Raw genomic sequence first — 23,021 nt, 5'->3', positions numbered from 1 at the left:
CCATCGAGTCCAGAAACCATGGGTTCAGCTCGACCAATCGTGAAGCGGATTGGGTTTGCCATGACAGGAGAGATGCTCGCTGCCTATTCCATGTCGACGGAGAATGGCGGTGTCGTGGTGCCCGCGGGATGTTGGGACCAGCCTAGAAGATGTAACTAGTAGCCGTTTCTGAAACAGAATTACCAACTCAGACACTTTGGCCGAGTGGACTAAGGCGCTGCCCTGCTATTTGGTGACTCCACCTGTCAGGCAGTATCTTCGGATGCGTGTGTTCGAATCACACAGGTGTCGAATTCTTTTGCTCGTATAGCTCAGTTGGTAGAGCGCATGACTAGTAATCATGAGGTCCGCGGTTCAAATCCGCGTGTGAGCATTTCTTTTTGGCTCTGATACATCCATGTCAAACTTTTACCAGTGTGGAATATCAATATGGAGTATCAAAATAAATATAGGAGTCGCGCCAGATTCGCTGGCGAAGATGCCTTTGATCTTTCATCTCTTTTGTTTGAAACCTTAGCCCACGCGCTTCTGAAGCTGAGTCCAGCACGAAGCCATTACTGGTAGGAACAGGATACGGCGGCTGAGGGTAATCATACGTCGGTGCACATTCGTTCTGATTATCAGCCGAAGAAGGTAGCATCAGGTTGCCCGAGTCCAAGAAAAGTTCAATCGGCTATAGGCTACACGTTATGTGCACCATGACCGCATTTGAGGCGAACTGCCAGGCCTATCCGTCTAGGTGGTGATGATTTTGGATCGATCCCTCCTTTGCTTTGCATGTTCTTAAATGGCGCTTGAGAGCGTCCCTAGACGTGTCTTGATTTTTGCAAACAAAGAAAACTTGGAGGCAATGTATAGTACCTACCCTCGCTTGAATGCCTGATCACAGAAGCTGGAAATGTGCGGACGAATTGGCAAATCTATCTCCATGTTAGGAATGAGTCGGGCCAGAGTAGAGGGAGGTATCCTTGCGAACGACAAGATGTTGCTGAAGACGGTCCCTGGGATTGAAGGGCGATGGACAGACATGGCACTGGAAACTGTAGATGCTTGAAGGACGATGAGGCTGCATGTCAGTTTATCTATTTATATAATCACAATAGAAAATAAAACTCCTGCGAATGAACGATTTTCTTTCAAAAGTCAAAGATGTGATGTATAAGTTGGAAGACCAATTATATATAATAGACATGAACTATACCCCTCACATCAAGGCTCTCCTCCCTCTCCTCCAAAGCTTCCATAAAACTTCTCTCACCAGGAAAATACTACATAAACTATAATATTATCCGTTATGCACTCAAGATAGTGCAGAAGACCAGGTTATTTTAGCCAGTATCAAAGTGGTACTGGAACGTGTACTGGATTGTATAAAAGTATATAAAAAGTTATACATGCTGGGACCAGTTTTAATTATTGTAGGTTAATCATGAATGAGAATGATTCATGAGTAGCCATACTTTTGGCAAATCAATAATCATCTCTACTGTTGATGGACCTTTGATCAAAGTCTCAGCAGTGGTAAGAAACCGTTCATGCCTGCGAATTTTATTGTTAGAAATAACCAGCGGGATCAGCAGAGATGCTAAGCCCAAACAGGCAATCAAAAGGCCAAGCTTTTATGCACATATCAGCCTTGATTTTAGGCCACCCATTCTTTGAATATGATTGGACAGCAGTCTCCATCTTTGGGGGCCATACAGCCCGGCCAAAAGGGGAGGACACAGATAAATAGCAACCCCTCCATCCTGTCCTGCGAGATTCTGTCTCAATTTCCATTCCATATTGACTTTCTGAGCAAAATGTTCCTCATACGCCGCAAAGTTTTCAAAGGCATCGGTGCTACAGTCGGCCTGGCCACTGAGAGCAGATCGGCCAAGAAGGCGAAAAAGACCGAAGGCCAACAGCGTGACGAAGACAACCACGATGATCAGACCAAAACCGTGCACGTGCACGGCGTGGAGCTGCACGACAACGACAGTGTCTACTCTCGCGACATCGACCATGACCACGAAGAACACTGGGAGCTGGACGAAGCCCAGGACCAGCTGGTCGAACAGCGAACACCGGGCTGGGAAGAGTCCACGGACGAGGGCCATCTCGCCGAAGCGTTTGCTGCGCAATATCCTCTTCCCCTCTTCGCCGATCGCAAGTCCTCTCTCCCCTACCCCATCGTCCTGCCTCAGCGTCGGCCCGGGGCCCGAGCCAGAGGCTTTGTGCGTGCGTATCCACCCGACCTGAATGCATTCGGCATCGACAAGGACATGTTCCTCGACTTTGTCGACACAGCCAACCACGCATGCAAGGGGCCAAAGGCGCTGGGATTACTCAACCTGGCGCCACTGGCGTTGATCCCCTTCGGTATGGGGTTAATCGGGTTTGCGGTGGGCGTGGCGATGCAAATTGCAACCACCACGGCGATTACAATGGAAGGGCGACGCAGATCCAACAACTTCTTCGATGTGGCCAATCGCGATATCTTCATGCCTCGTGGTCTGTTCTGTCTTGTCATGACGTGGAATCCAGACATTGATGACCCACACGTTATCTACGGCTTGGATGAAGCCATTGACAAGGCGATGCCCAAAGCAGGTGGGGGCTTTGAGAAGCTCAAACACAAATATGCAAAGTCCAGCGGCGAGTCTCATGCCAACCAGTTCTTTGCTGAGATTGCACCGCTCGAGTTTCCTGACCTGGACCGACTGGGCGATGCAAAGACGAAGGAAAAGCATAAGACATTCAAGGAGCATACGCAGGCAAAGTATGAACGTGTCTCGGCATACAAGGACAAAAGGGAGCAGGCGAAATTCGTATGTTGCTGTACATCCTATCCAATGTCTGTTATGCTGACTTTGCAGAACGCCGACCACCCAGACAGTGCTTTAACCCATGGCCCCAAACCGGAATTCAGCTCTCGCTACGCAGATCCCAAACACCCAGCTAACGAAGGCTCTCCAATTGCGCTGCTCACCGGAGGCCATCTCACAGAAAAACAGATCCTCAAGTACACCCCGACAGGCTTTCTCGCCAACCAGGGCTATAAGGCATATAAAAAGCACCAGGAGGCAAAGACTCAGGCAGCATCCACTGGAGACGCCGTCTATGAGGATAGCAGCTCGGGTGATCCAAAAAAGATGGTTTATAACGATCGTATACACACGGCTCTGAAGGGGCTAAAGAGTGTAAGTTTCTCGAGCTGAGTCTTCATCACTTGACACGTGCTAATTGTCCGATAGAAAGTCGTATATTTGATGATTGTGAATTTGCCCAGTAACGAGGAGCTGCGACAGGTGAGACAGGAGCTGGGCTTTGAATGACGTATTCTGCTTTAGTGTGGTGCCATGGTGCAAAACCCTCGGTTGTGAAGGATGCTATGTGCCGTTGGTTTATATTCTTATAAGCGGGTTTGGGTCCATTATGTTGATGGTGAGGAGATGATGTGACGTTTTGCAATGATACACATGTATATAGAGATGGTTTTATCTTGGGTTTGATACGAATCTATAACCGTGGGCCATCCATGAACATGACTGGCTCTACCGGGGCAGACGCTTTGGGACATTCCGACTTTCGGAGACAACCCCACCTTCTGTAAACGGCTAGCTTCCGACCACCCACATGTTATCAAATGGTGGAATGCGTTACAACCATTCGACATGAAAGAGTCGTGAGAACAATTGAATTCCAAACAGCTCTGTTTGATTTGGTTTCTTTCCTTTTCTATTCTTCCTGTAATATCAAACATATTCACCATGTCATCTCGAACATTGGGCTTGGGCATTATCGGTGCAGGGGTCAGTTATTCCTTCACTCCCTGTTTTTGAAAAACAGCCTCACAGCTTGACCGCACAGGAAGTTTTCCAAGTATGCCATGGACCTTCGCTTCTGCTCTTGTCCCATCTATTCCGGATTGAGTCTATCTGCGATGTGTCGACCAAGACAATCGACCATTGCGCTGCCAAGTTCTTCGTTCCGCACAAGACGACTACCCCGCAGGAGGTCATCGACCACGCCAAGGTCGACGTGGTCCTCATCTTGACTTCGGATGAAAGCCACGCACCATTGGCGATTGCTTCTCTGCAGGCTGGCAAGCATGTCTTTGTTGAGAAGCCCGTGACTCTCTCCTTGCCTTCTCTGGAGAGTATCATCAAGGCAGAGGAAAATGCACCCAACGGCGCTCGTGTGTTTGTGGGGTATATGCGCCGCTATGCCCCCAGCTTTGTCGAAGCGTTCAAGAGAGAGATTGCTTCAATTCCCAAAATTCTCTATGCCCGAGTCCGTGATTTCAGCGGTCCGAATACAAACTTTGTCAACCAAAGTGGTACCTTCCCGGTCAAGCATTTTGACTATCCAGCGGGCGCTTCAGAAGAGCGCAACTCTCGTCTGGATGCCCTGTATGCGGAAGCGTTCCCCGGGCAGGAGATTACAGTGGAAAAGCAGAAGTTCTGTCGCTTCTTGGGCAGCTTGGGCTCGCATGACATTTCCCTTATGCGTGAGATTCTGGGATTCCCCGAAACCGTCGCTGGAGTCTCTGCCAACGACCCCTTTTACAGTGCTATGTTGACCTTCCGCAACGCTGATGGTTCCACATACTCGACTACCTATGAGAGCGGCATTGATGAGGTTCCAGTCTTCGATGCGCATGTCACCGTGTACGGTGCTAAGAAGAGAGTCACTATCAAGGTAAGTAGCCCTTTGTGCTTGCGTCACACAGCACTGTTCTGATTCTTTTGCAGTATGACAGCCCCTATGTCAAGGGCCTCCCAATTTACGTGGAGGTTGATGAGGTCAATGAGCAAGGCGAAGTCCAGCACCGCTCTATCCTCTCTTCTTACGAGGATGCCTACACAGCAGAGCTTCAAGAATTATATGATGTTATCGTCAACGGCAAGCCCATTAAGACCACGGTGTCGGATGCTAGGCAAGATCTTCAGATCTATGATATGATGTACAAACGATGGACTGCTACTCAATAGAGATAGACCAGTTATAGTCTGAAAGATAAAATGACTTGATTTACATTGATGAAGTTATAGTTTCTGCCTTTAGAAAATAAATATGTATGCCATTATCATCTATCATCACTAGCTCTGTTGTGGAAGAAATGACTATAGAACTAGTAGTTCTCATTATTTGTTATCAGTTTTTCCACAAAAAGATGGTCATTCTCATACGCCCATAGATCACCTATACGGAAAGATCCATGATCCATGATCCATGAGTACTATGCATTAGATGCATTTTAAAAGCCACTAATGTATGCTGCTTTATTGAGGGTGTTCCGACCTTACTAGACCCAGAGGGGATAGTTCCGACACGCCCACATCTTCAGGATATCACGACGGAATGAGGGATATATATCAGGAAGAGCAAGTCATCGATACATTCAAGTGAATCCATAAGGTGCAGGATATCCCGAAAGAATTGAAAGACTGCCAAATACATTCAGCCATGGCAGGCAAAGAGCACCAAGTTGGAGTTATTGGCTATGGCCTGTCCGCGAAAGTATTCCAGATTCCCTTCATTTTGGCATCCAAGGGCTTTGAGCGTCAACTGGATCCGGCCATTGACAGCACAAAGCTGTGTGAGTACCGCCGTCTCATATTCACACCTGATGGCGAGATGGGCACAAAAGTCTTCTGGGAGTTGGTAAAGACCGCACCGTGTCCTCGATTACTCTTGCCATCGAAATTCCTATCAGGGCGACTTCCGAAGCTACTCGATCCTCTCCATTGAGGTCATCCCATGTTAGAGGCTCCATGTTGCAATCTTTTTTCGTTGAGTATGGATGGTGTGCCTTGCGCGGCAAACAAACGATCAAGCGTGTAGGTACACCACCATATTCGCCGATGAAGTAGTTCTTGTTCCACCTTCTCTGAGTGTGGAGTAGGAGTAAGACATTAAGGCTAGCGGATAGACCAAGTATTACTTTGATTTACTTTGATGATGGCCTTCAAGATCCGTAAGGATTTAAACTATGAATCCCACTGGGATATATGTAGCAGAATTATTAGAACTGGGTATTCTATGCTTTATATACAATCAATGCCGCACCAGCATCGAGATAATCGCCTGCCGTCGCAAGAAGCCGTACAGTCCCAGCCTTTGGGGCGACGACTTGAGTTTCCATCTTCATCGCTTCCATGACTGCCAGTAAATCACCCTCCACTACTGACGCTCCATCTTCAACCTTGAATGCTTGAAGTATCCCTGACACTGGCGCCGAGATATTATCCGCCTTGTCTCGCTTCTCTGTCCGAGCTGTCGACACGACGTTGTTGCCTGCGCCGGAAAGAGCACCCAGCAGAAGACTCGGTAGACCAACAGACACCAGTTTGCCATCGATTTCCAGATGCGTACGAATCAACGAAGGATCTGTGGCTGGGAGAGGCCGTGCTGCGGCCTCTGGCATAGACAAAAAGTCGGTCTCGATCCATCGCGTGTGAACTTTGAAGCCCTCAGTGCCAATGAAATCCAGTGTCTCCAGGGCTGCACGGTGAAAGGGCAGAACAGTGCTCACTCCATCGATGCGAAATTCGTTCAGAGCACGGCGAGCGCGAGCAAGGGCTTGTTCCCGGGTGCCGCCCCAGATAATCAGCTTTGCCAGCAGGGAATCGTAGACTCCAGGCACGTTGGAACCACTGACAACGCCGCTATCTAACCGGACGCCAGGGCCCGAGGGTGGCTGGAAGGCAGTGATTTTCCCGGGAGTGGGCAAAAACCCCCGGCCAGGGTCTTCGGCGTTGATGCGGAATTCCAGCGAGTGGCCGCGTGGGGTGGGTGTTTCGGTGATGGAGAGTGGCAGACCATCGGCGATGCGGAATTGCTCCACGACAAGATCCATGCCGGTCGTTTCTTCCGTCACGGGATGCTCAACCTGAAGACGAGTGTTGACTTCCAGGAACGATATGGTGCCATCCCCACCGAGAAGGAACTCAACTGTGCCAGCTCCTGAATAACCGGCTGCGAGGCAGATGGATCTGGCGGCATCGTGGATCTTTTGCCGCTGTTCTGGGGAAAGGAATGGTGCAGGGGCTTCTTCAATCAGTTTCTGGTATCGTCGTTGAAGCGAGCAATCGCGGGTTCCCAGAACAACGACATTGTTGTGCCTGTCAGCCAGCACCTGGGCTTCGATGTGCCGGGGCCGGTCGAGAAAGCGTTCGACAAAACATTCTCCACGTCCAAAGGCTGCTGTTGCTTCACGCACGGCGGATTGATACAGTTCCTCTACCTCGTCCATCCTCCATGCCACCTTCATGCCTCGTCCACCCCCGCCGTGTGCCGCCTTGATCGCAACCGGGAGGCCATACTGGCGGGCAAAAGCCATCGCCTCTGATCCATTGGACACTGGTCCATTGCTGCCCGGGACAAGAGGGGCTCCTACACCCAAAGCCACGTGGCGGGCTGTGACCTTATCACCAAGGACTTCGATTACCTGGGGGTCTGGTCCAATCCAGACCAAGCCATGGTCCAGAACAGCTCGTGCGAATTCCGCATGTTCAGAGAGAAACCCATAGCCGGGATGAATGGCGTCCGATCCAGAGCGCTTTGCAATGGCGATCAGCTTGTCGATGTCTAGATAGGTGTCCGCTGGACGGGAGCCAGAAAGCCCATATGCCTCGTCTGCCAGTCGCACAAAAAGCGCATCAACGTCTGGATCGGAATAGACCGCGACAGATGAAAGGCCAGTATCCTGGCAGGCGCGGATGATGCGCACGGCGATCTCGCCACGGTTAGCAATCAACACTTTCCTCATGATTGACAGCCAGGATGGATTTCGGAAAAAGCCGTGATGGGGCGGAAGCTGATCTTTGTATTGACCGGAAGCTGGCCGGCGAGATCCAGATGATGTTCCGCAACAGCGCCGATCACTGGGTATCCACCAGTGAGCGGATGGTCCGCCAGAAACAGCACCGGCTGGCCGGTTGGGGGCACCTGAATGGCGCCAGTGGCAGTTCCTTCGCTGGGCAGCTCAACTGTGATGTCTTTGCGCTCGATGGCGGCATTTCCGGACAATCGCATCCCCACACGGCTGGATAGTGCGGTCACTTTCCAGAGCTGCTGCGTGAATACCTCGAGCCCTTTGTCGGTAAACCAATCAGTGCGAGGCCCAAGGACCACGTCCAGAGTCACGACATCTCCAGCGGAAGGCAGATCGAAGGCCGGGCCTTGGCTCAGCGACACACTGGTCAGCCCGTGGGTGTCATTTGCCAGGCCCAGCAGTGCGCCAGCGGTGACTGGCGCTGGGCCGATACCAGCCAGCGTATCGGTAGCAAAGCTGCCCATGACTGGCTCGGTGGTGAAGCCACCACGGACGGCGAGATAGCATCGCATGCCCTTTTTCGGTTGGCCGAGTCGCACAACATCGCCAGGCTCCACAGAAATCGGCTGGTAGATTGTGGGATGGATCTCGTGGCCGCGCACATCCTGGACGGTGATTGGACAGGATGACCCACCGAAGGCCACGACGGCACGGCCATTGCTGTGGAACGAAAAGCCCGAGACGATCTCCAGACACGCCGTCTCAGCTGGATTGCCCACGGCCCGGTTGACAGCTTTGAAAGCCAGTCGATCCAAGGCACCCGAGGCAGATACCCCCTGCTTTGATTGGCCCAACCGACCGAGGTCTTGAAACAGCGCGGGGATAAACGCAGAGAGGACTTTGAAATGTGGAGTGCTCTCGCGGACAGGAGTTACTGAAGGGATCGTGGAAGAAGTGGCACTGTGGGCAATCTTCTTGTTTCTCGCATCGGCAAAACGCACTCGATAGCCGGGCTGAAGGAGCGCGCTCGGGCTGCGATTCAGATCCCACATCTTCACCGATGTGGTGCCGATCAGTTGCCAGCCGCCTGGGCTGCTCTGTGGATACACACCGCTGAAGCAGCCCGCCAGGCCCACCGAGCCGGCTGGAATACGAGTTCGTGGGTTTGAGCGGCGTGGCACGTTCAGCCGGGGATCCCCGCCGACGAGATAGCTGAAGCCGGGTGCAAAGCCACAGAACGCCACGGTGTATGTGCTGTTCGTATGGCGTTGGATGACTTCGTCCACGCTGAGCCCCGTGAGCTCAGCAATCGCGGCAAGGTCTTCGCCGTCATAGTGGACGGGGATTTCCACCTCGCGGTCCACCCGATGAACTGGAGTGGAGAGATCTCGCTGGCTGATCTGGGCAGTCAGAACCTCTGCAGTGACGGTTTCCGAGTGAAACTTGATCAGTAGGGTGCAGGCAGCTGGAACGATTTCCTGGATGGCAGCAATCGGCTGGGCTTGGAGGGAAGCAAAGAGTGCCAGTGTCTGATCGAGATTAGGCAGTTCCACCAGGATGGTGGACAGGTTGATGGGAAGAAAACGCATGTTGAACACAAAAAGAATGGGTATGACTGTCGCTGGTATTTGTCCCAGCAAATATACACTCGGCGGAAAGCGACACTAGTCGACGCAATAGTATGGCGAACCGTGGTTTTTGAGATCTAACATACTAGCAAACACGCTATCGACTGGAGTGGATCATTGCATCCACTGGAATTCATTTCCGTGCTTCAGCTGATGCGTAATTGAGACAAAAACATAAAATCAATCAAGTACATTCCACAAATGCTGTACCTTGAAGAACACGCTTGGCCAGCTGATGGCTCTGGTCCAAACAGAATCCTCCGAAACCAAAGCACTCCTGGCAGATATCAAAGTCACCACCACTGCACTTGTCACAGTGATAGCTAAACTCCTTGTCGGGTATGGGTTGGAGACAGACGTCACATCGTAATCTAACCTTGGTCACAGAACGCTTGGTGATCTTTGTTTCATCTCGAGTATTCCCCTTCTGCTGTAAGGCCTGTATAATATCCTCCTCTCCTCTCGTCATAGCAACACCTAGGGCACTTCTTCCAAACGTGTCCTTCAGATCAGCATCCACTTGGCCTGTCGAAAGCAATGTGTTAACCACTTGGAGATGTCCATTTCCTGCTGCTGCGTGTAAGGCTGTTCGTCCCGCTCGGTCCTTGATGGTGACATCGGCATATCCTGAACACAGCAACGCTACCACAGTGTCTCTTCCAATTGCAGCTGCCCACATTAAAGCAGTATGTCCACAGGCATCTCGTCTCTCTGGATCACTGCCTGCATCCAAGAGGTGTTTAACAATGCTTTCAAAGCCCCTTTCTGCTGCCCGAAACAATGCCGTGCGTCCATGTCGCTCACATAGATTCGTATCAGCCGCTGCATCAATCAGCAGCTTCACAATAGACCCATGGCCCTCATATGCCGCCCACATTAGCGGTGTCCAATCCTCAGAATCCTGGGAGTTGACTTGAGCATGGGCATTTAGAAGCTGCTTGACGATGCTTTCATGTCCGTTGCCAGCTGCAAGTGCCAGGGCACTGTGCTTATATTTATCGCTGACATTGGTCTCGACTCCTTTTTCCAACAGAATCCTCACAATAGCGTCATGTCCAAGTAACGCAGCATAACATAATGCCGGAACATCCACGTTGTTTCTGCTATTCAGGTCAACGCCAGTGTCAACAAGAGGCTCCAAGATAGACTCATGGCCTTTGCTTGCGGCAAAGAACAGCGCTGTCTGGCCATCCTCTGCAGTCAGTCCTTGTGAGATGCTTTTCTCAAGGAACATTCTGACAATTGCCTCATGGTCATTATTCGCTGCCAGATACATTGGTCGTTCATTGTCTGCATCTGCGGAATGTACATCGGCATCATATCGAAGCAAGACCTCCACGACTCCAGCATGCCCATTCTCTGCTGCCCAGGAGAGTGCTGATCGGCCATCCTGTGTATCCTTTGCATCAGGGCTGGCTCCCCTATCCAGCAAGAGTGTAATGACTTTATCATGACCGTTTGCTGCCGCATGAAGCAGAGGTGTGCGGCCAAAGTCGTCTCTCGAGTCCGGATCGACATCGGAGTCCAGCAAAAGTTTGACCACTGCTTCGTGGCCATCCTCTGCTGCCCATGATAGTGGAGTTCGACCAAAGCTGCTTCTTGAATCGGGCGTGGCCTTCCTTTGAAGCAGCAGCTGGACAATGTCGTCGTGTCCATTCTCTGCAGCCAGTGACAATGGGGTTTGGCCATGTACGAGATCTCTGGTATCTATATCCACATCCATCGTCAGCAGAAGCTCAACCACTGTTAAATGGCCATTTTCGGCTGCCCATAGCAATGGTGTTCGGCTGTCTGTCTCTTTAGCATCGGCTTTGGCGCCAGTTTCAACCAAGTTGATCTGCTCTCCCAGCCCAAAGTATGCAATGAGGCGCAACGTTCTCAATTCTTTTTGGATTTGGTTCAGATATGAAAAATGCCTGAAGTGTTTCACCTTTACAAGAAGCCTTTGGACACAAGCAGCGACCTTGGATGGGTTATTTAGAAGCTTGGACACGAGCTCATGGTCGACCTGCTGGACGCGAGCATGATGGCCCCAATTATGAGCAGCATAACTATATAATGGATAATCTCGTAGGCGCAGTCTGAATGCCTGTTCCGTTGGACATATGCCGCTGTCAAAGACGTCAAAGGAAAGATACGTGATGCACGTGGCTGCGATTTCTTCATGGGCTCGAGGAAACCAATGCCCCCATGTGCGCTCAAAGTACTCTTGCGTCGTATAGTGGAATAATTGGATGAAAGAACCGTTCTCGTCCAGCGTCACCAGGCCAGCGCATATCGAGAGCATGTCTACTGGATCTGGGAGATTCTCGCTGTCGAATCGAGGCTCGCCAGTCTCCACAGCCAGAGCATGCTGAAGCTCTACTACCTTCAACTGTCGCCTGGCACAAGTGATCCACAATATAACGCGTTTTGCCATCATTTTCTGATCAACAGATTGTGTTTCAATCCGCTGCATTGCTTCTTGGTAGGCATAATCGTAAGCATCCGTTCCAGTATATAAATTGCACAATGCCGTTCGAATCGCCTTTGGTGATGGCTTTCCTACCAGCGAGTCGACGTGTAATTTGGCAAGCAGAAACCTGATAATATCATTAGACTGTTCTTATACCCATTCAGACTCGACTCACATTCCACCAACAGCGTTTGTAATCATAGCAACAATCTCATCCTGGAGTGCTGTATTTCGTGCCACAAATGCCGGAAGCCGTGTAAACTGTCTGCGTAAATATTGCTCGATATCTTGCACCTTTGCTCGAATCTCGACGCACGGCTGTCCTTCGAATTGGGATGTAATCTCTGGGAGATATCGTGATGTCACCAATATATTCACACCATGTTTCGCTTGGAGATTGAAGACTTCGGAGAGCAATTGCGATCCTACATGGCTTGAACATTCATCCAACGCATCTATCACAACGAAAGATTTATGGAGGTCGGCTGTGACTGTATGCAGGACTCTTTTGATTTCATCCAATGATGGGCGACTCCCTCTGTCTTTGTGCTGTTCATAGAGCTCCTGACAGATCTCTGGCATCAATGGCTGACCCTGAACCAGCTGCCTGAGAATACATGCCAGCAAATCTAGAACGCTTTGCTGCTGGTGTCGGAAATTGCAGTATATATACGCCACATTATAATACTTCTGATGCAGATGATCGACGACGGCAGATACGATGGTTGTCTTTCCAGCTCCAGGAATTCCTGGACAGAACAGCATCTGTTCCCTGCCATCGACCCATTGCTGGAACTCACTTGTGGACAGCAGCCACTTCCCGGTTCCCTCTTCTCGCTGATTGCACAGGTCACTTTGCTGAGCTGCGTATGTGTTCAAACTGAGCCAGTTGAGCATTTCATCGCGCTTTTGGTCATCGTGGTATTCGTGCACTCGGTCCACGCTGTGTTTGGTCTGGATAGTTATTTCCTTTGTCGCGAGGCTAACATGGCTATTGATAGTCAGTGAATGCTGGAATTTAAAGGACAGACGCATACACGCTGAGCCCAGTGAGAAACAGATTGAATCCATCAATTCGCTCGCAAATTCGCTGTTGAAGTCCGTTGATCTCAGTCGTATCCCATTTCAGTCGCTTCCACGTCCGCCGTGATCGTCCTTGTATGTTCTTTTCACCATTGCCAATATCCTGGTACCTGTCAAGCATTCCTTCGAGATCCTGGAGTACAGTGTGGCATCCCTGGGATATCTCATTCAGCCTGTCCTTTTGTGCTTTATTTAAGCCGTTGTTTGGTTCAATATCATCGATATCCCGTAGCACATTTGATAGACTCTTGATGCTTGATTCCATCAGCTAGATACAACAATATTGGCTTCAGAGCATACTCTTCTGATATCGCCTTGAACTGCGCTGGAGCATTGAAAAAGCGCTTGCGAACATCGTTGGCCAGCTTCAGAACAGCCAAGAAATCGCCAATACCGTATCCAAAACTCATTTTCCTCAATGCGTAAACAACTGCCAAAGTGTAGGATATTTATTTTCGATGATGTTTACATTCAAACCAATATCGTCTGGTGATAAGGTGTGATCAGCATTATGGCGGGGTTCGGCGCTTCCACGTCCAATGAGGATCTGCCAGCTTCATATCGACTTGATTCCATATCATCTATCATTTTTTATCCACATAAGATAGTTTATGAACTGTTGCGACAAGTGTTTCTGTTTCGCCCCCAATACTCAGCCACTGATGGGCCATCACTGCCACACTCCATTCAGCCTCATTTATTTCTGATTCTGCAGATATAAATATAAGAACAGCACAACTCTCGGACAGATCATCATAACATCCACCATGTCGCTCTACGCTCTCCCCAACGAGATCATTTCGCGTCTCCCCCTCTACATCGACAACATCGAGACATTCACCAATGCTGCCTCATCATGCCGTCTTTTACGCGACAATTTTTCCAAAGCACGTCCATCCACCATTCTGCGCCTGGCTGATGCCTCTGCGCCCACCTTCTTCTCTCCTCATCCCCATTTCCTCGTTGCCGCTACAGCCCGTCAGGCAAGTGACTGGGCACTGGGGAATGCCGAACGCACTGCCCTTCTCATGAAATCATTTACGGGTGGAATCGACGGGCTGTATCAGTTCTGTCTCGACCACGCCGGCCTCACCATGGACGACATCCGCCGTCTCCATCTCTCCCGCTTCGACATCATCAACCCTCTCTCAGATAAAATCGACAAAATGGCAGGCGAGCAGTGGTATGCGAACGAGGACTTTTGGGATGGTGGCGTCAGCGAGCCCAACACATTATACACAGACGCTAATCGCGCAACGTTTCAAATCCTCATCTACGGGGAGCTGTTCGGCCGAGGAGTGGAAGCAATCCTTTCGCCTCAACGTGGGCTACCATTTTTCGACATCGATACACGCATCGAGTATATCAAGTACTGTGTTCCTGATTGGCTCTGCCAAAAGGGATACCCGGGGTTTCCTGTTTTGCAAGAAGGCCCATACACATCAGATAACTCCGCCGCGGACCAGCATACGCTGTCGCATATTTTTCAGTGCAAGCGATGGCGGAGAATGTGGGCAGCTGCATTCAAGATGCTTTCAGGGAATGAAGAAGACGAGCGTATTTCGGAGTCATTTTGGGGTGAAGATTGGAGGGTAAAAGTGTACCGAGACGCGTTGCAGTGTCGTGGACTGGAGGGAATGCGATTGGTGACGATGCCAGAGGAGCGGATTCCAAAAGAGTGTCTGGATGAAGCGCAGAGGATTAGAGAGCAGATTGCAATGCTGAAGAATCCCCCAGAGAGCAGGATAGTCAGTGTCAGGAAGCACATGGTGTCGTTGGCAGTGGATCCAGGCCAGGAGGTGTATATCTGCCAGATAGGAGGGCGTATTCGGTTTCAATGATAATGAAGATGCCACGATGTCGATCCCAATGTCGCATCCCGCATAATGTCCGATCAATGCCCACTGTCCTTCACAGACGTCACTTCGGTGCCAACTCCGCAAGCGGGCGTATCCCCGTAACTCTCTGTCGAAATTCCCCGATGTTCTTCCGCATTGCTGAACCCCGCATTGTATGCTGCCTGTCATTGGCCGGACTCGAATTGCTGCTCCATCGTGAGAGGAAAGGACGCGGGGATTGTGCCGACACTCAATGCCGTCGAATAGGCCCTTTCATCACGCCCAGCAGCTTGGCAGCCAATTGCTTTGGGAAATATCAACGCCAATCAAGATGAGTCGTCTTCACCGGCAGCAAGTATAAAGACATGCAATTGCTCCACTGCAATCAATTCACTCATTCCTTTCATCACACAGCAAGATGCTTGGCTTATCGAGTGCCACGGTGACCATTGCCGGCCTCTTGGCGCTTTGTGGCAACTGCCAGGCTGCCAATTCCCGAAACTCTGCAAACGACAACGGTGAGTTATTACCAGCCATCTATATTTCGAATCCAAAATATGCTGAGAATTGTGTGCTGCAGCGGTCGTTGTTGATGGCACTGCCTTCACTCTCAATGGCGACAATGTGTCCTACCGCTTCCATGTAGACAACAGCACCGGTGATCTGCTGTCAGACCACTTTGGTGGCAGCATCACCGGTCCTCTCCCAATGGAGCCAACACCCGAAGTCAATGGATGGGTTGGGATGCCGGGTCGTGTTCGCCGCGAGTTCCCAGACTCAGGGCGAGGCGATTTCCGTATCCCCGCCGTGCGTGTTCGCCAGTCTGCTGGCTACACGGTGTCCGACCTACAGTATCAATCCTACTCGGTCGTCAAGGGAAAGCCTGCCTTATCTGGTTTGCCAGCAACCTTTGGAAACGACCAGGATGTCAGCACGTTGGTGGTGCATCTCTACGACAACTACAGCTCTGTCGCAGCGGACCTGACGTACTCTGTCTTCCCCAAGTACGATGCCATTGTGCGAAGTGTCAACATTACCAACAAGGGCACGGGAAACATCACGATCGAGGGATTGGCCAGTCTGAGTGTGGACTTGCCTTATGAGGATCTTGATATGATCAGCCTTCGAGGCGATTGGGCAAGAGAGGCCCGTCGGGAACGTCGCAAGGTTGAATATGGAATTCAGAGGTGAGCTGAACATTCCTTGTATTCAGGCAGGTTTAACGTCACACAGTTTTGGAAGTACCGCGGGCTTCTCGTCTCATCTGCATAACCCATTCCTGTCCCTCGTGCATCCCTCGACCACCGAGTCCCAGGGCGAGGCATGGGGATTCTCCCTCGTCTACACCGGGTCTTTCGCTGTGGATGTCGAGAAAGGCTCCCAGGGATTCACGCGTGCATTACTCGGCTTCAATCCCAACCAGTTATCATGGCCTCTCGGTCCGGGAGACACTCTGACCTCTCCCGAATGTGTCTCTGTCTATTCCAAAGACGGCATCGGTGGCATGTCCCGGTCATTGCATCGCCTGTATCGTAACCATCTGATCAAGAGCAAATTCGCCACCGATGACCGGCCCGTGCTGCTCAACAGCTGGGAGGGACTCAGCTTCGACTATAACCAGAGCAGCATCTACCGGCTGGCACAAGAATCGGCTGATTTAGGAACGAAGCTGTTTGTCATGGATGACGGTTGGTTTGGCGACAAGTACCCGCGCACTGACGACACTGCTGGTCTGGGTGACTGGGTGCCGAATCCAGCACGATTCCCTGATGGTCTGTCGCCTTTGGTGTCGAATGTCACAGATCTGAAGGCTGCAAACTCGTCTGACAAATTGCGCTTCGGTATCTGGGTGGAGCCGGAGATGGTCAATCCCAATTCGAGTCTGTATCGCGAACATCCCGATTGGGTTCTCCATGCAGGATCGTATCCCCGTACAGAGCGACGGAATCAGCTTGTGTTGAATGTCGCATTGCCTGAAGTCCAGCAATTCATCATTGACTCTGTTTCCAACATTCTCAACAGTGCCAATATCACTTATGTCAAGTGGGATCACAACAGAGCTGTCCATGAGATGCCCTCGCCGAGCAACAATCATGCATACATGCTGGGGATGTACCGCGTCTTTGACACTCTGACATCTCGATTCCCCAACGTCCTCTGGGAGGGATGTGCCTCTGGAGGCGGCCGATTCGATCCCGGTGTGCTGCAGTTCTTCCCTCAGATCTGGACTTCTGACGATACCGATGCCGTAGAGCGCATCTCCATCCAGCTCGGCACCTCGCTCGCATACCCACCCAGCGCGATGGGAGCTCATCTCTCCGCCGTGCCGAACCAGCAAACCGGACGTACCATTCCAGTGACCTTCCGCGGTCATGTCGCCATGATGGGTGGATCATTTGGCCTTGAACTCGACCCCACTGAGATTCATGAGGACGAAAAGGCTGCTCTTCCTGAGCTGATCGCCTTGGCCGAAAAGGTCAACCCCGTCGTGCTCAATGGAGATATGTGGCGGCTTAGTCTTCCCGAAGAGTCCAACTGGCCGGCTGTTCTGTTCATCTCTGAGGATGGTTCACAAGCTGTGCTGTTTTATTTCCAACTCAGCCCGAATGTGAACCATGCCACACCCAGGATTCGACTACAGGGACTTGACTCGCAGGCAATGTACAGTATTGATGGAAATGGGACCTATTCGGGTCAAACCTTGATGAACATGGGATTGCAATATCCTTTTGACACGGATTATGGTAGCAGGGTCGTATTTTTGGAGAAGCAATAAATGCGAGGCAGGTTTATGTTACGAGATATAATGGCTTTGTAGTTAGGCAGTTTAGATAAATATATTATCACGACACTACACTCCTCCGAGTCCCATACCAAGCAAATTCATTCCAAACGGAGGGCCATTCGCCCAGGAATCTAGAATCGCAGAAATGTCATGGGTTTCCAGCTGTTGCTTGCCATATCGACTTCCAGGTGAGGTTGTAGAGGAGACTCAGTGTCGGGAGCAAATACACAGCTTGCGTCATTGACAAATTGTAGAGTCTTCCTCTTGGTTATATGTTCACATAAAAGACCGTTTCCGTCCAACAAGTCCTCTTGCAATCTTACAAAATATAGAACATATCTCGTACAGATGTCCTGAGTCTTCCTTAATCCGGATGATTGAGTACTGGCCTCTCCTCCCTGATATAGAGGGAATATGTTGCCCTGCTCAGTTCGCAGAGGCTGAAATGGAGGGCTTCTTCGAGAAGGAGGAGGAATTGTTTGCGGTGAATCGCGTTGTGAATCTTTGGAAAGAGCAGGTTGGGGGTGTTCGTGAGGATGGATAGATTCAGATTGAGCAGTATGAGGATACGATGTTGAAGGTGGCTGAGTTGAAGGACTCGTTGACTGAACTTGCTGATGAGGATGAGGAGGAGATCTATATTCTCAATAAGGGGTGTTTGTTTAGAGATCGTGAGGAGTGATATTAACCCAATAATCCATATTCCCCACTATAAAACCATTCAGAACCATCTAAGCTTTATACTCTATTGTTAAAGGAAATTCAAAAACAAAATAGATTCCTCCACCTCCTTCCTCTTTCTTTTCCTCATCTCCAACACCAGAATAATCAACCAAATACGGAAGTCGAAGATGATAAAATGTCCGTCGACACATCGGACAACTCCCATCCTCACCATACAACCACTTGTCGATACATGGTTTGTGAAAGATGTGACCACATGGTAGTTTCCGGTACATGGCCTTCGAATTCATTTTGTCGAAACAGAGAACGCATGTATCTGAGCCTATCATTAGAATAAAACAGAGTTTAGATAAGAGAATCCTACCACACCGCGGGGCCTCTTTATTAATATAACAAGGCATCTTGGTCATTTCGATATCTCTCGGGCGCAATGGACCCCGAGCGTCAGTGAGGGCATAGAAACGTATGAGCTAGACATGGTGTACTGATCATCTCCAGTTGAGAGAATTTGAAAATGAGATTCTCTCGGTCAGGCCGACTCGGTTGTACACGCAGCCTTGCATACAGATCGGGGCTCGCGTCACCTATGGATCAGGCTGTGATCGAGAATCAGGTTTGCGGCGTATTTGTTGCCAATGAGGATTCGCGATAAGAGAATGTGCAGTTATGTTGGCGATGGTAAATGGCCCATTTTGATGACTGCTGTTAGGGTAATGATGACATGGGAGGGGTATTTTCTTCTGTCAACCCCTGCAGACACGTCTAAAAAATTAATGAAATATCCGCCTTATCAACACACAATGGAAATCCTAGACATCATGAACAGGCCATCTCTCCATCGTAATATGGTGACGCTTCTTGAACTCATCTGCCATTTCTCCTAACCCCCATGCCGCGATAACCCCCTCCCCAATCTCATACTCAAATTGGCTATTGATAGACAACCGTGCACTTCCAGTGTCATCCCGCTCAAATTCCAGCCATTCGCTGCTCTCGTACTCGCCTCTGAATAAGTGATACAACCGCCTCAGTCGTGGCATTTGGTGTGCTGCTTTGGCGATGGCGATATACAGTTTGTCGACTTCGTGGCTGTTGATAATACCCAGTGGGCCGAAGTAGTAGGTCTCGTATTCCCAGCCTGGTAGGTGGAGTTCTCCATCATTCCATATTTTGCCGGGTTCTTCGCGGATCATCCATGTTCCTTACGGGTTAGTATTGTTTTCAACAGGGACTGGGGTAGATTACCGTCGGGTGTGTTTGGTGGTACTTCAAGAACTTCCAGGACCTCGAGGTTGGGCCAGCATGGAGCTGTTTGGCTAGTGCCTTCATCTTGAGAAGGCCAAAAGAGAGAGCTGCTGACTCGGACATATTCTAGGCGAAGTTCGCGAAGGCGCATGCTCAGTGTTCTCAGGGCGATAGAGAACTGATCGAGACCGTTGTATAGATAGTTGGCTGCACTGTAGGCAGGAGTTGGTGCTAATTCCCTTACATAACCAACCTGGTATTTGAATGTGTTGACTGTGTCTGGTACCAGAGGCAGACACTTGATGACATCTACCCATATTAGCTATGTATGGGACGATGATGAAGGACGTACCTTGTCGTCGCTCGCGAAGACCTAGAATAGCAGCGCTAGGGGGATCCCCACTCTCTGCGGCCGAAATATGACTGACACGAGGAAAACGCGAGAGCATGTGGAAGAAAGCCGATGGAGATAGAGTGTTACGATCGTCATCCATGGTGAACGATGTGACAAAGGGGAGTATCGGCAGATCCTTGACATTATCCTCTGTCACCTGGAAAAAATGAGGAATCCAAGCTCGCCTCCAGAGATCGTTCGTCGTAAAGGATGCCATTTCCTCGAGGGTGGTGTCCATATCTGTCTCACACGCATACTCTTCATCGCTGACGGAAAGCGATAATTCAAGATTCGATTGCCGGTCTTTCCATCCGTCCAGCATATCAAAGAGAATTCTCAATTGACTGCAAATTTGCCGATTATACGACACCGGGAGGACAGTCGCTTTCAGCGTATCATCTCCCTCTGTTCTGTCGCCCACATCACTCCAGTCGATATCCGGTGACCAGATTAGTTTCCGGATATAGGCCACCCTGGCCCGTCGATCTGATCTGCCTGTTGTAAACTCCTGTAGTTTACCCAGTGACTGATATACACCCATGTGGCGCCAAATCAGTGGCTCCACGGCGGCCTGCCATTGGCGAGAGATTGTTGTGTAGGGGGCGAGTTTGACGGGGGAAGGTTTCTGTTTACTACGCTTTTTTTGTGGACTATTCAAGACAAAAAACAGAATCCGAGAGATGATCTCTATCGGTAGAGTCACCATTTTGGCGATGAAGTTGGAGATATTTTGGAGGATGAAAACCCTAATGAGCTCTTTTTGTTTCGGGGAGGGGCGGGTTTGGCTAGCGCAGTTGGAATTTCCCGAAAGGGTCTTGGGCTAGACTCGATCTGGCCGACTAGGCCACAAACTAAGCCGATCGATGAAATAAAGATTGTCACGATTTTCAGTCTCTAGAGGGGTGAGTCTGGATTGCATGGCGATCAGGAGGGGGGTCCCCTTACCTCAAGTGACCTCAGACCCTCTGTGTTGTCATGTGATCATCATAGAGTATACTAAGCCTAATGTGTCAGGGGCTAGAGAGATTTACTACTTAGGGTCTAAATACCTCTGAGGACCTTACTTTCTTAGAGAAGTTTAAAATTTTATAGCTACTATTATTAAAAATACTTAAAATACCTATCTAAATAGTAATTTAGTAATCTATGCTAGAGTACTGGCTTGCCTACTATATTTCTAGATAATGTATTATTATCTTTTATCTGGCAGCGTCCGTCTATAAATATAAGGTATGGCTGTACTGCGTATATTATCTAATCTATTTGTTAATTTCTACTCAGTCATCCTTTATCTGTTCTGCATGTAAAGCACTGGGAGCCGGAGGTGCTTGGAGATAGTGATTTAGGTGTTACGGCACCTTTATCAGTGACCGCATCAGGCAGAATCAGGCGGTCAAGGGGAAAGGATATTCTTATGGTGGAGAATTATGAATTACTATTATCATGCTCTTTATGGCTACCATCTGGCAGACACCGCCACACTCATATGATATGGTATATAGGTACCATATCTTAGTAAATATACCATTTAGTATACCAGCATAGGTAGTATATATCTTAGTACATAGAATAGTATACCACTAGCATACCATATAGAGGACCATCTAGAGGACTAGCGTGTCACACGAGTCGAGTTTGAGTAGAGATTTAGGACTCGACTCACAAGTTGAGTTGGAAGGTAGGACTTAAACTTATTACTTAAAACTCGCAAGTTTTACTCATATGCTAAGATAAGTCCTAAATCTGAACTTAAACTCACCTTATTACTTAAACTCTACTTATTACTTATAAGTTTAACTTATTTATCCTAAAATAGACTAGTGTAATATAGACTAAGACAGTATTCTAAGACTAACTAAGCTAGGTATCTAATATAAAGAATTATAAGTATATAATTATATAATATATAATGTATAAAACTTTTATATTTCTAAGTTTCTATTTATATAGTATAGGTAGGTTAATAGAGGCTCTATTAGATAGGCTATATACTTAATTATATATAGAGGAAAGTATTATATAAAATTAAGTATAGATATAATATATATTAAGTATAGAGGCAGAGTAGAGATAGGAAAATAAAGAAAAATTAATAAAAGAATCTAAAAATATTAATATATAGGGGTTATATTATCCTTTAGAGATAATTATTATATCTCTAGAGGGGAGAGTCCGGATTGCACGGCGATCGGGAGGGGGGTACCCCTACTCATCGGGCCGGATTGCATGGGACTGACCACCCAAATCGCCCGTGCAAACTGGGGTACATTTCTGCCGCTTCCCACTGCCCGTGCAATCCGCCCGTGCAATCCATCCCATCTCTCTACCTCTCTCACACCCTATCTAGTAGGGCTACAGCCATATAAATACTACCATTTAATTCCTAGAAAATAGGCAATTAAAATAGTGTATAATATGCTTACTAATATATATTCTTTCCTATTTAAATTAGGGTTTAAACTCTCACCACCTTTTAAAACTTTACTATTTTTAAAAATGGCTCGCGCCATCTTATTAATTAGAAAATAAGCTTATTTTTAATATATTTCTTATTTAAATATATTAAATATTCACTGAGAAATTTCATTTTCTAATTTTTTTTAAAGATTTATTACTAATTTCTCTAGTTATAATAGCCCTAGCCCTAATTTAAAATATATTACAAGGATCTAAAAAATTAGGGCTATTTTTTAATATAGGGCTTATAGAATATAGTATAATATTCCCTTAATTAAGAGGTATTTTATTTTTCCCTAGTAGGAGATATATATATCTCTAGAGAAGATAGTAAAGTCTTATATATATTTTCTCCTTAAACTACTATACTTACTATTCTATAATTAATTAGTTTATAATTTTATTTAATATATATATATATATATATATTCATTTATTAACCTAAAATATATATTATAGTGGTAGTCTAGATCTCTTCTTTAATAAGAGTAGGTAGTAAAGGGATTAGGGTTAGGGTTAGGGTTAGGGTTAGGGTTAGGGTTAGGGTTAGGGTTAGGGTTAGGGTTAGGGTTAGGGTTAGGGTTAGGGTTAGGGTTTAGGGTTAGGGTTAGGGTTAGGGTTAGGGTTAGGGTTAGGGTTAGGGTTAGGGTTAGGGTTAGGGTTAGGGTTAGGGTTAGGGTTAGGGTTAGG

General features: G+C 48.6%; 11 protein-coding genes and 2 non-coding genes across 13 annotated transcripts; 8 read left to right on the top strand and 5 right to left on the bottom strand.

Annotated features, from left to right (window-relative positions):
* Positions 1–190: 190 nt before the first annotated feature.
* Positions 191–291, top strand: ASPWEDRAFT_t223. Its single transcript has one exon. It is a non-coding gene; the product is annotated as a tRNA-Ser (tRNA).
* Positions 292–300: 9 nt separating this feature from the next.
* On the top strand, positions 301–373 carry ASPWEDRAFT_t224. Its single transcript has one exon. It is a non-coding gene; the product is annotated as a tRNA-Thr (tRNA).
* A 1,429-nt stretch (positions 374–1,802) lies between these two features.
* ASPWEDRAFT_177402 (uncharacterized protein) lies at positions 1,803–3,317 on the top strand (the record flags this gene model as incomplete). The annotated part of the gene is made up of 3 exons (XM_040831649.1): positions 1,803–2,810; positions 2,859–3,182; positions 3,237–3,317. 3 exons carry the CDS (start codon positions 1,803–1,805, stop codon positions 3,315–3,317), a joined length of 1,413 nt encoding a protein of 470 aa, XP_040683338.1.
* Positions 3,318–3,661: 344 nt separating this feature from the next.
* ASPWEDRAFT_46412 (Gfo/Idh/MocA family oxidoreductase) lies at positions 3,662–5,067 on the top strand. Its single transcript, XM_040836754.1, has 3 exons — positions 3,662–3,794; positions 3,853–4,683; positions 4,737–5,067. Exons 1-3 carry the CDS (start codon positions 3,753–3,755, stop codon positions 4,974–4,976), a joined length of 1,113 nt encoding a protein of 370 aa, XP_040683337.1. The 5' UTR covers positions 3,662–3,752; the 3' UTR covers positions 4,977–5,067.
* A 384-nt stretch (positions 5,068–5,451) lies between these two features.
* On the top strand, positions 5,452–5,752 carry ASPWEDRAFT_177400 (uncharacterized protein; the record flags this gene model as incomplete). The annotated part of the gene is made up of 2 exons (XM_040831648.1): positions 5,452–5,649; positions 5,702–5,752. 2 exons carry the CDS (start codon positions 5,452–5,454, stop codon positions 5,750–5,752), a joined length of 249 nt encoding a protein of 82 aa, XP_040683336.1.
* A 229-nt stretch (positions 5,753–5,981) lies between these two features.
* Positions 5,982–7,847, bottom strand: ASPWEDRAFT_294198 (acetyl/propionyl/methylcrotonyl-CoA carboxylase subunit alpha). Its single transcript, XM_040833277.1, has one exon. It carries the CDS (start codon positions 7,754–7,756, stop codon positions 6,026–6,028), a length of 1,731 nt encoding a protein of 576 aa, XP_040683335.1. The 5' UTR covers positions 7,757–7,847; the 3' UTR covers positions 5,982–6,025.
* ASPWEDRAFT_55266 (uncharacterized protein) lies at positions 7,753–9,351 on the bottom strand (the record flags this gene model as incomplete). The annotated part of the gene is made up of 1 exon (XM_040838185.1): positions 7,753–9,351. One exon carries the CDS (start codon positions 9,349–9,351, stop codon positions 7,753–7,755), a length of 1,599 nt encoding a protein of 532 aa, XP_040683334.1.
* A 3,166-nt stretch (positions 9,352–12,517) lies between these two features.
* ASPWEDRAFT_143525 (uncharacterized protein) lies at positions 12,518–13,361 on the bottom strand (the record flags this gene model as incomplete). Its single annotated transcript, XM_040829443.1, has 3 exons — positions 13,229–13,361; positions 12,883–13,182; positions 12,518–12,836 (listed from the first exon to the last, which is right to left on the bottom strand). Coding segments are annotated over exons 1-3 (729 nt in total), but the record flags the coding sequence as incomplete, so codon positions are not given.
* Positions 13,362–13,695: 334 nt separating this feature from the next.
* Positions 13,696–14,769, top strand: ASPWEDRAFT_32903 (uncharacterized protein; the record flags this gene model as incomplete). Its single annotated transcript, XM_040833723.1, has 1 exon — positions 13,696–14,769. The coding sequence occupies one exon, from the start codon at positions 13,696–13,698 to the stop codon at positions 14,767–14,769; it is 1,074 nt and encodes a 357-aa protein (XP_040683332.1).
* Positions 14,770–15,184: 415 nt separating this feature from the next.
* ASPWEDRAFT_177396 (alpha-galactosidase) lies at positions 15,185–17,542 on the top strand (the record flags this gene model as incomplete). Its single annotated transcript, XM_040831647.1, has 3 exons — positions 15,185–15,284; positions 15,347–15,953; positions 16,000–17,542. The coding sequence occupies 3 exons, from the start codon at positions 15,185–15,187 to the stop codon at positions 17,540–17,542; spliced, it is 2,250 nt and encodes a 749-aa protein (XP_040683331.1).
* Positions 17,543–17,996: 454 nt separating this feature from the next.
* On the top strand, positions 17,997–18,233 carry ASPWEDRAFT_177395 (uncharacterized protein; the record flags this gene model as incomplete). Its single annotated transcript, XM_040831646.1, has 2 exons — positions 17,997–18,077; positions 18,132–18,233. The coding sequence occupies 2 exons, from the start codon at positions 17,997–17,999 to the stop codon at positions 18,231–18,233; spliced, it is 183 nt and encodes a 60-aa protein (XP_040683330.1).
* Positions 18,208–18,830, bottom strand: ASPWEDRAFT_46408 (RING finger protein). The gene is made up of 2 exons (XM_040836753.1): positions 18,600–18,830; positions 18,208–18,551 (listed from the first exon to the last, which is right to left on the bottom strand). The coding sequence occupies exon 2, from the start codon at positions 18,523–18,525 to the stop codon at positions 18,283–18,285; it is 243 nt and encodes an 80-aa protein (XP_040683329.1). The 5' UTR covers positions 18,526–18,551; positions 18,600–18,830; the 3' UTR covers positions 18,208–18,282.
* A 1-nt stretch (position 18,831) lies between these two features.
* Positions 18,832–20,624, bottom strand: ASPWEDRAFT_73108 (uncharacterized protein). Its single transcript, XM_040839282.1, has 3 exons — positions 19,833–20,624; positions 19,481–19,789; positions 18,832–19,436 (listed from the first exon to the last, which is right to left on the bottom strand). The coding sequence occupies exons 1-3, from the start codon at positions 20,578–20,580 to the stop codon at positions 19,045–19,047; spliced, it is 1,449 nt and encodes a 482-aa protein (XP_040683328.1). The 5' UTR covers positions 20,581–20,624; the 3' UTR covers positions 18,832–19,044.
* Between the last annotated feature and the right edge of the window lie 2,397 nt (positions 20,625–23,021).

This window comes from Aspergillus wentii (genome assembly GCF_001890725.1).
Source record: "Aspergillus wentii DTO 134E9 unplaced genomic scaffold ASPWEscaffold_10, whole genome shotgun sequence".
In the NCBI taxonomy this organism is placed as follows: domain Eukaryota; kingdom Fungi; phylum Ascomycota; class Eurotiomycetes; order Eurotiales; family Aspergillaceae; genus Aspergillus; species Aspergillus wentii.
This window is presented reverse-complemented; position numbering and strand designations above follow the sequence as displayed.

What these genes read in the sequence shown, in the direction of transcription:
- ASPWEDRAFT_294198 (XM_040833277.1), bottom strand. Translation starts at nt 7,756, where the DNA reads ATGAGGAAAGTGTTGATTGCTAACCGTGGCGAGATCGCCGTGCGCATC.
- ASPWEDRAFT_73108 (XM_040839282.1), bottom strand. Translation starts at nt 20,580, where the DNA reads ATGGTGACTCTACCGATAGAGATCATCTCTCGGATTCTGTTTTTTGTC. An exon ending in TCTTCGCGAGCGACGACAAG is followed by an intron (nt 19,790 to 19,832) that starts GTACGTCCTTCA and finishes TAATATGGGTAG; the next exon opens with ATGTCATCAAGTGTCTGCCT. An exon ending in ACCACCAAACACACCCGACG is followed by an intron (nt 19,437 to 19,480) that starts GTAATCTACCCC and finishes CTAACCCGTAAG; the next exon opens with GAACATGGATGATCCGCGAA.
- ASPWEDRAFT_46412 (XM_040836754.1), top strand. Translation starts at nt 3,753, where the DNA reads ATGTCATCTCGAACATTGGGCTTGGGCATTATCGGTGCAGGG. An exon ending in TGGGCATTATCGGTGCAGGG is followed by an intron (nt 3,795 to 3,852) that starts GTCAGTTATTCC and finishes TTGACCGCACAG; the next exon opens with GAAGTTTTCCAAGTATGCCA. An exon ending in AGAAGAGAGTCACTATCAAG is followed by an intron (nt 4,684 to 4,736) that starts GTAAGTAGCCCT and finishes ATTCTTTTGCAG; the next exon opens with TATGACAGCCCCTATGTCAA.
- ASPWEDRAFT_46408 (XM_040836753.1), bottom strand. Translation starts at nt 18,525, where the DNA reads ATGAATTCGAAGGCCATGTACCGGAAACTACCATGTGGTCACATCTTT.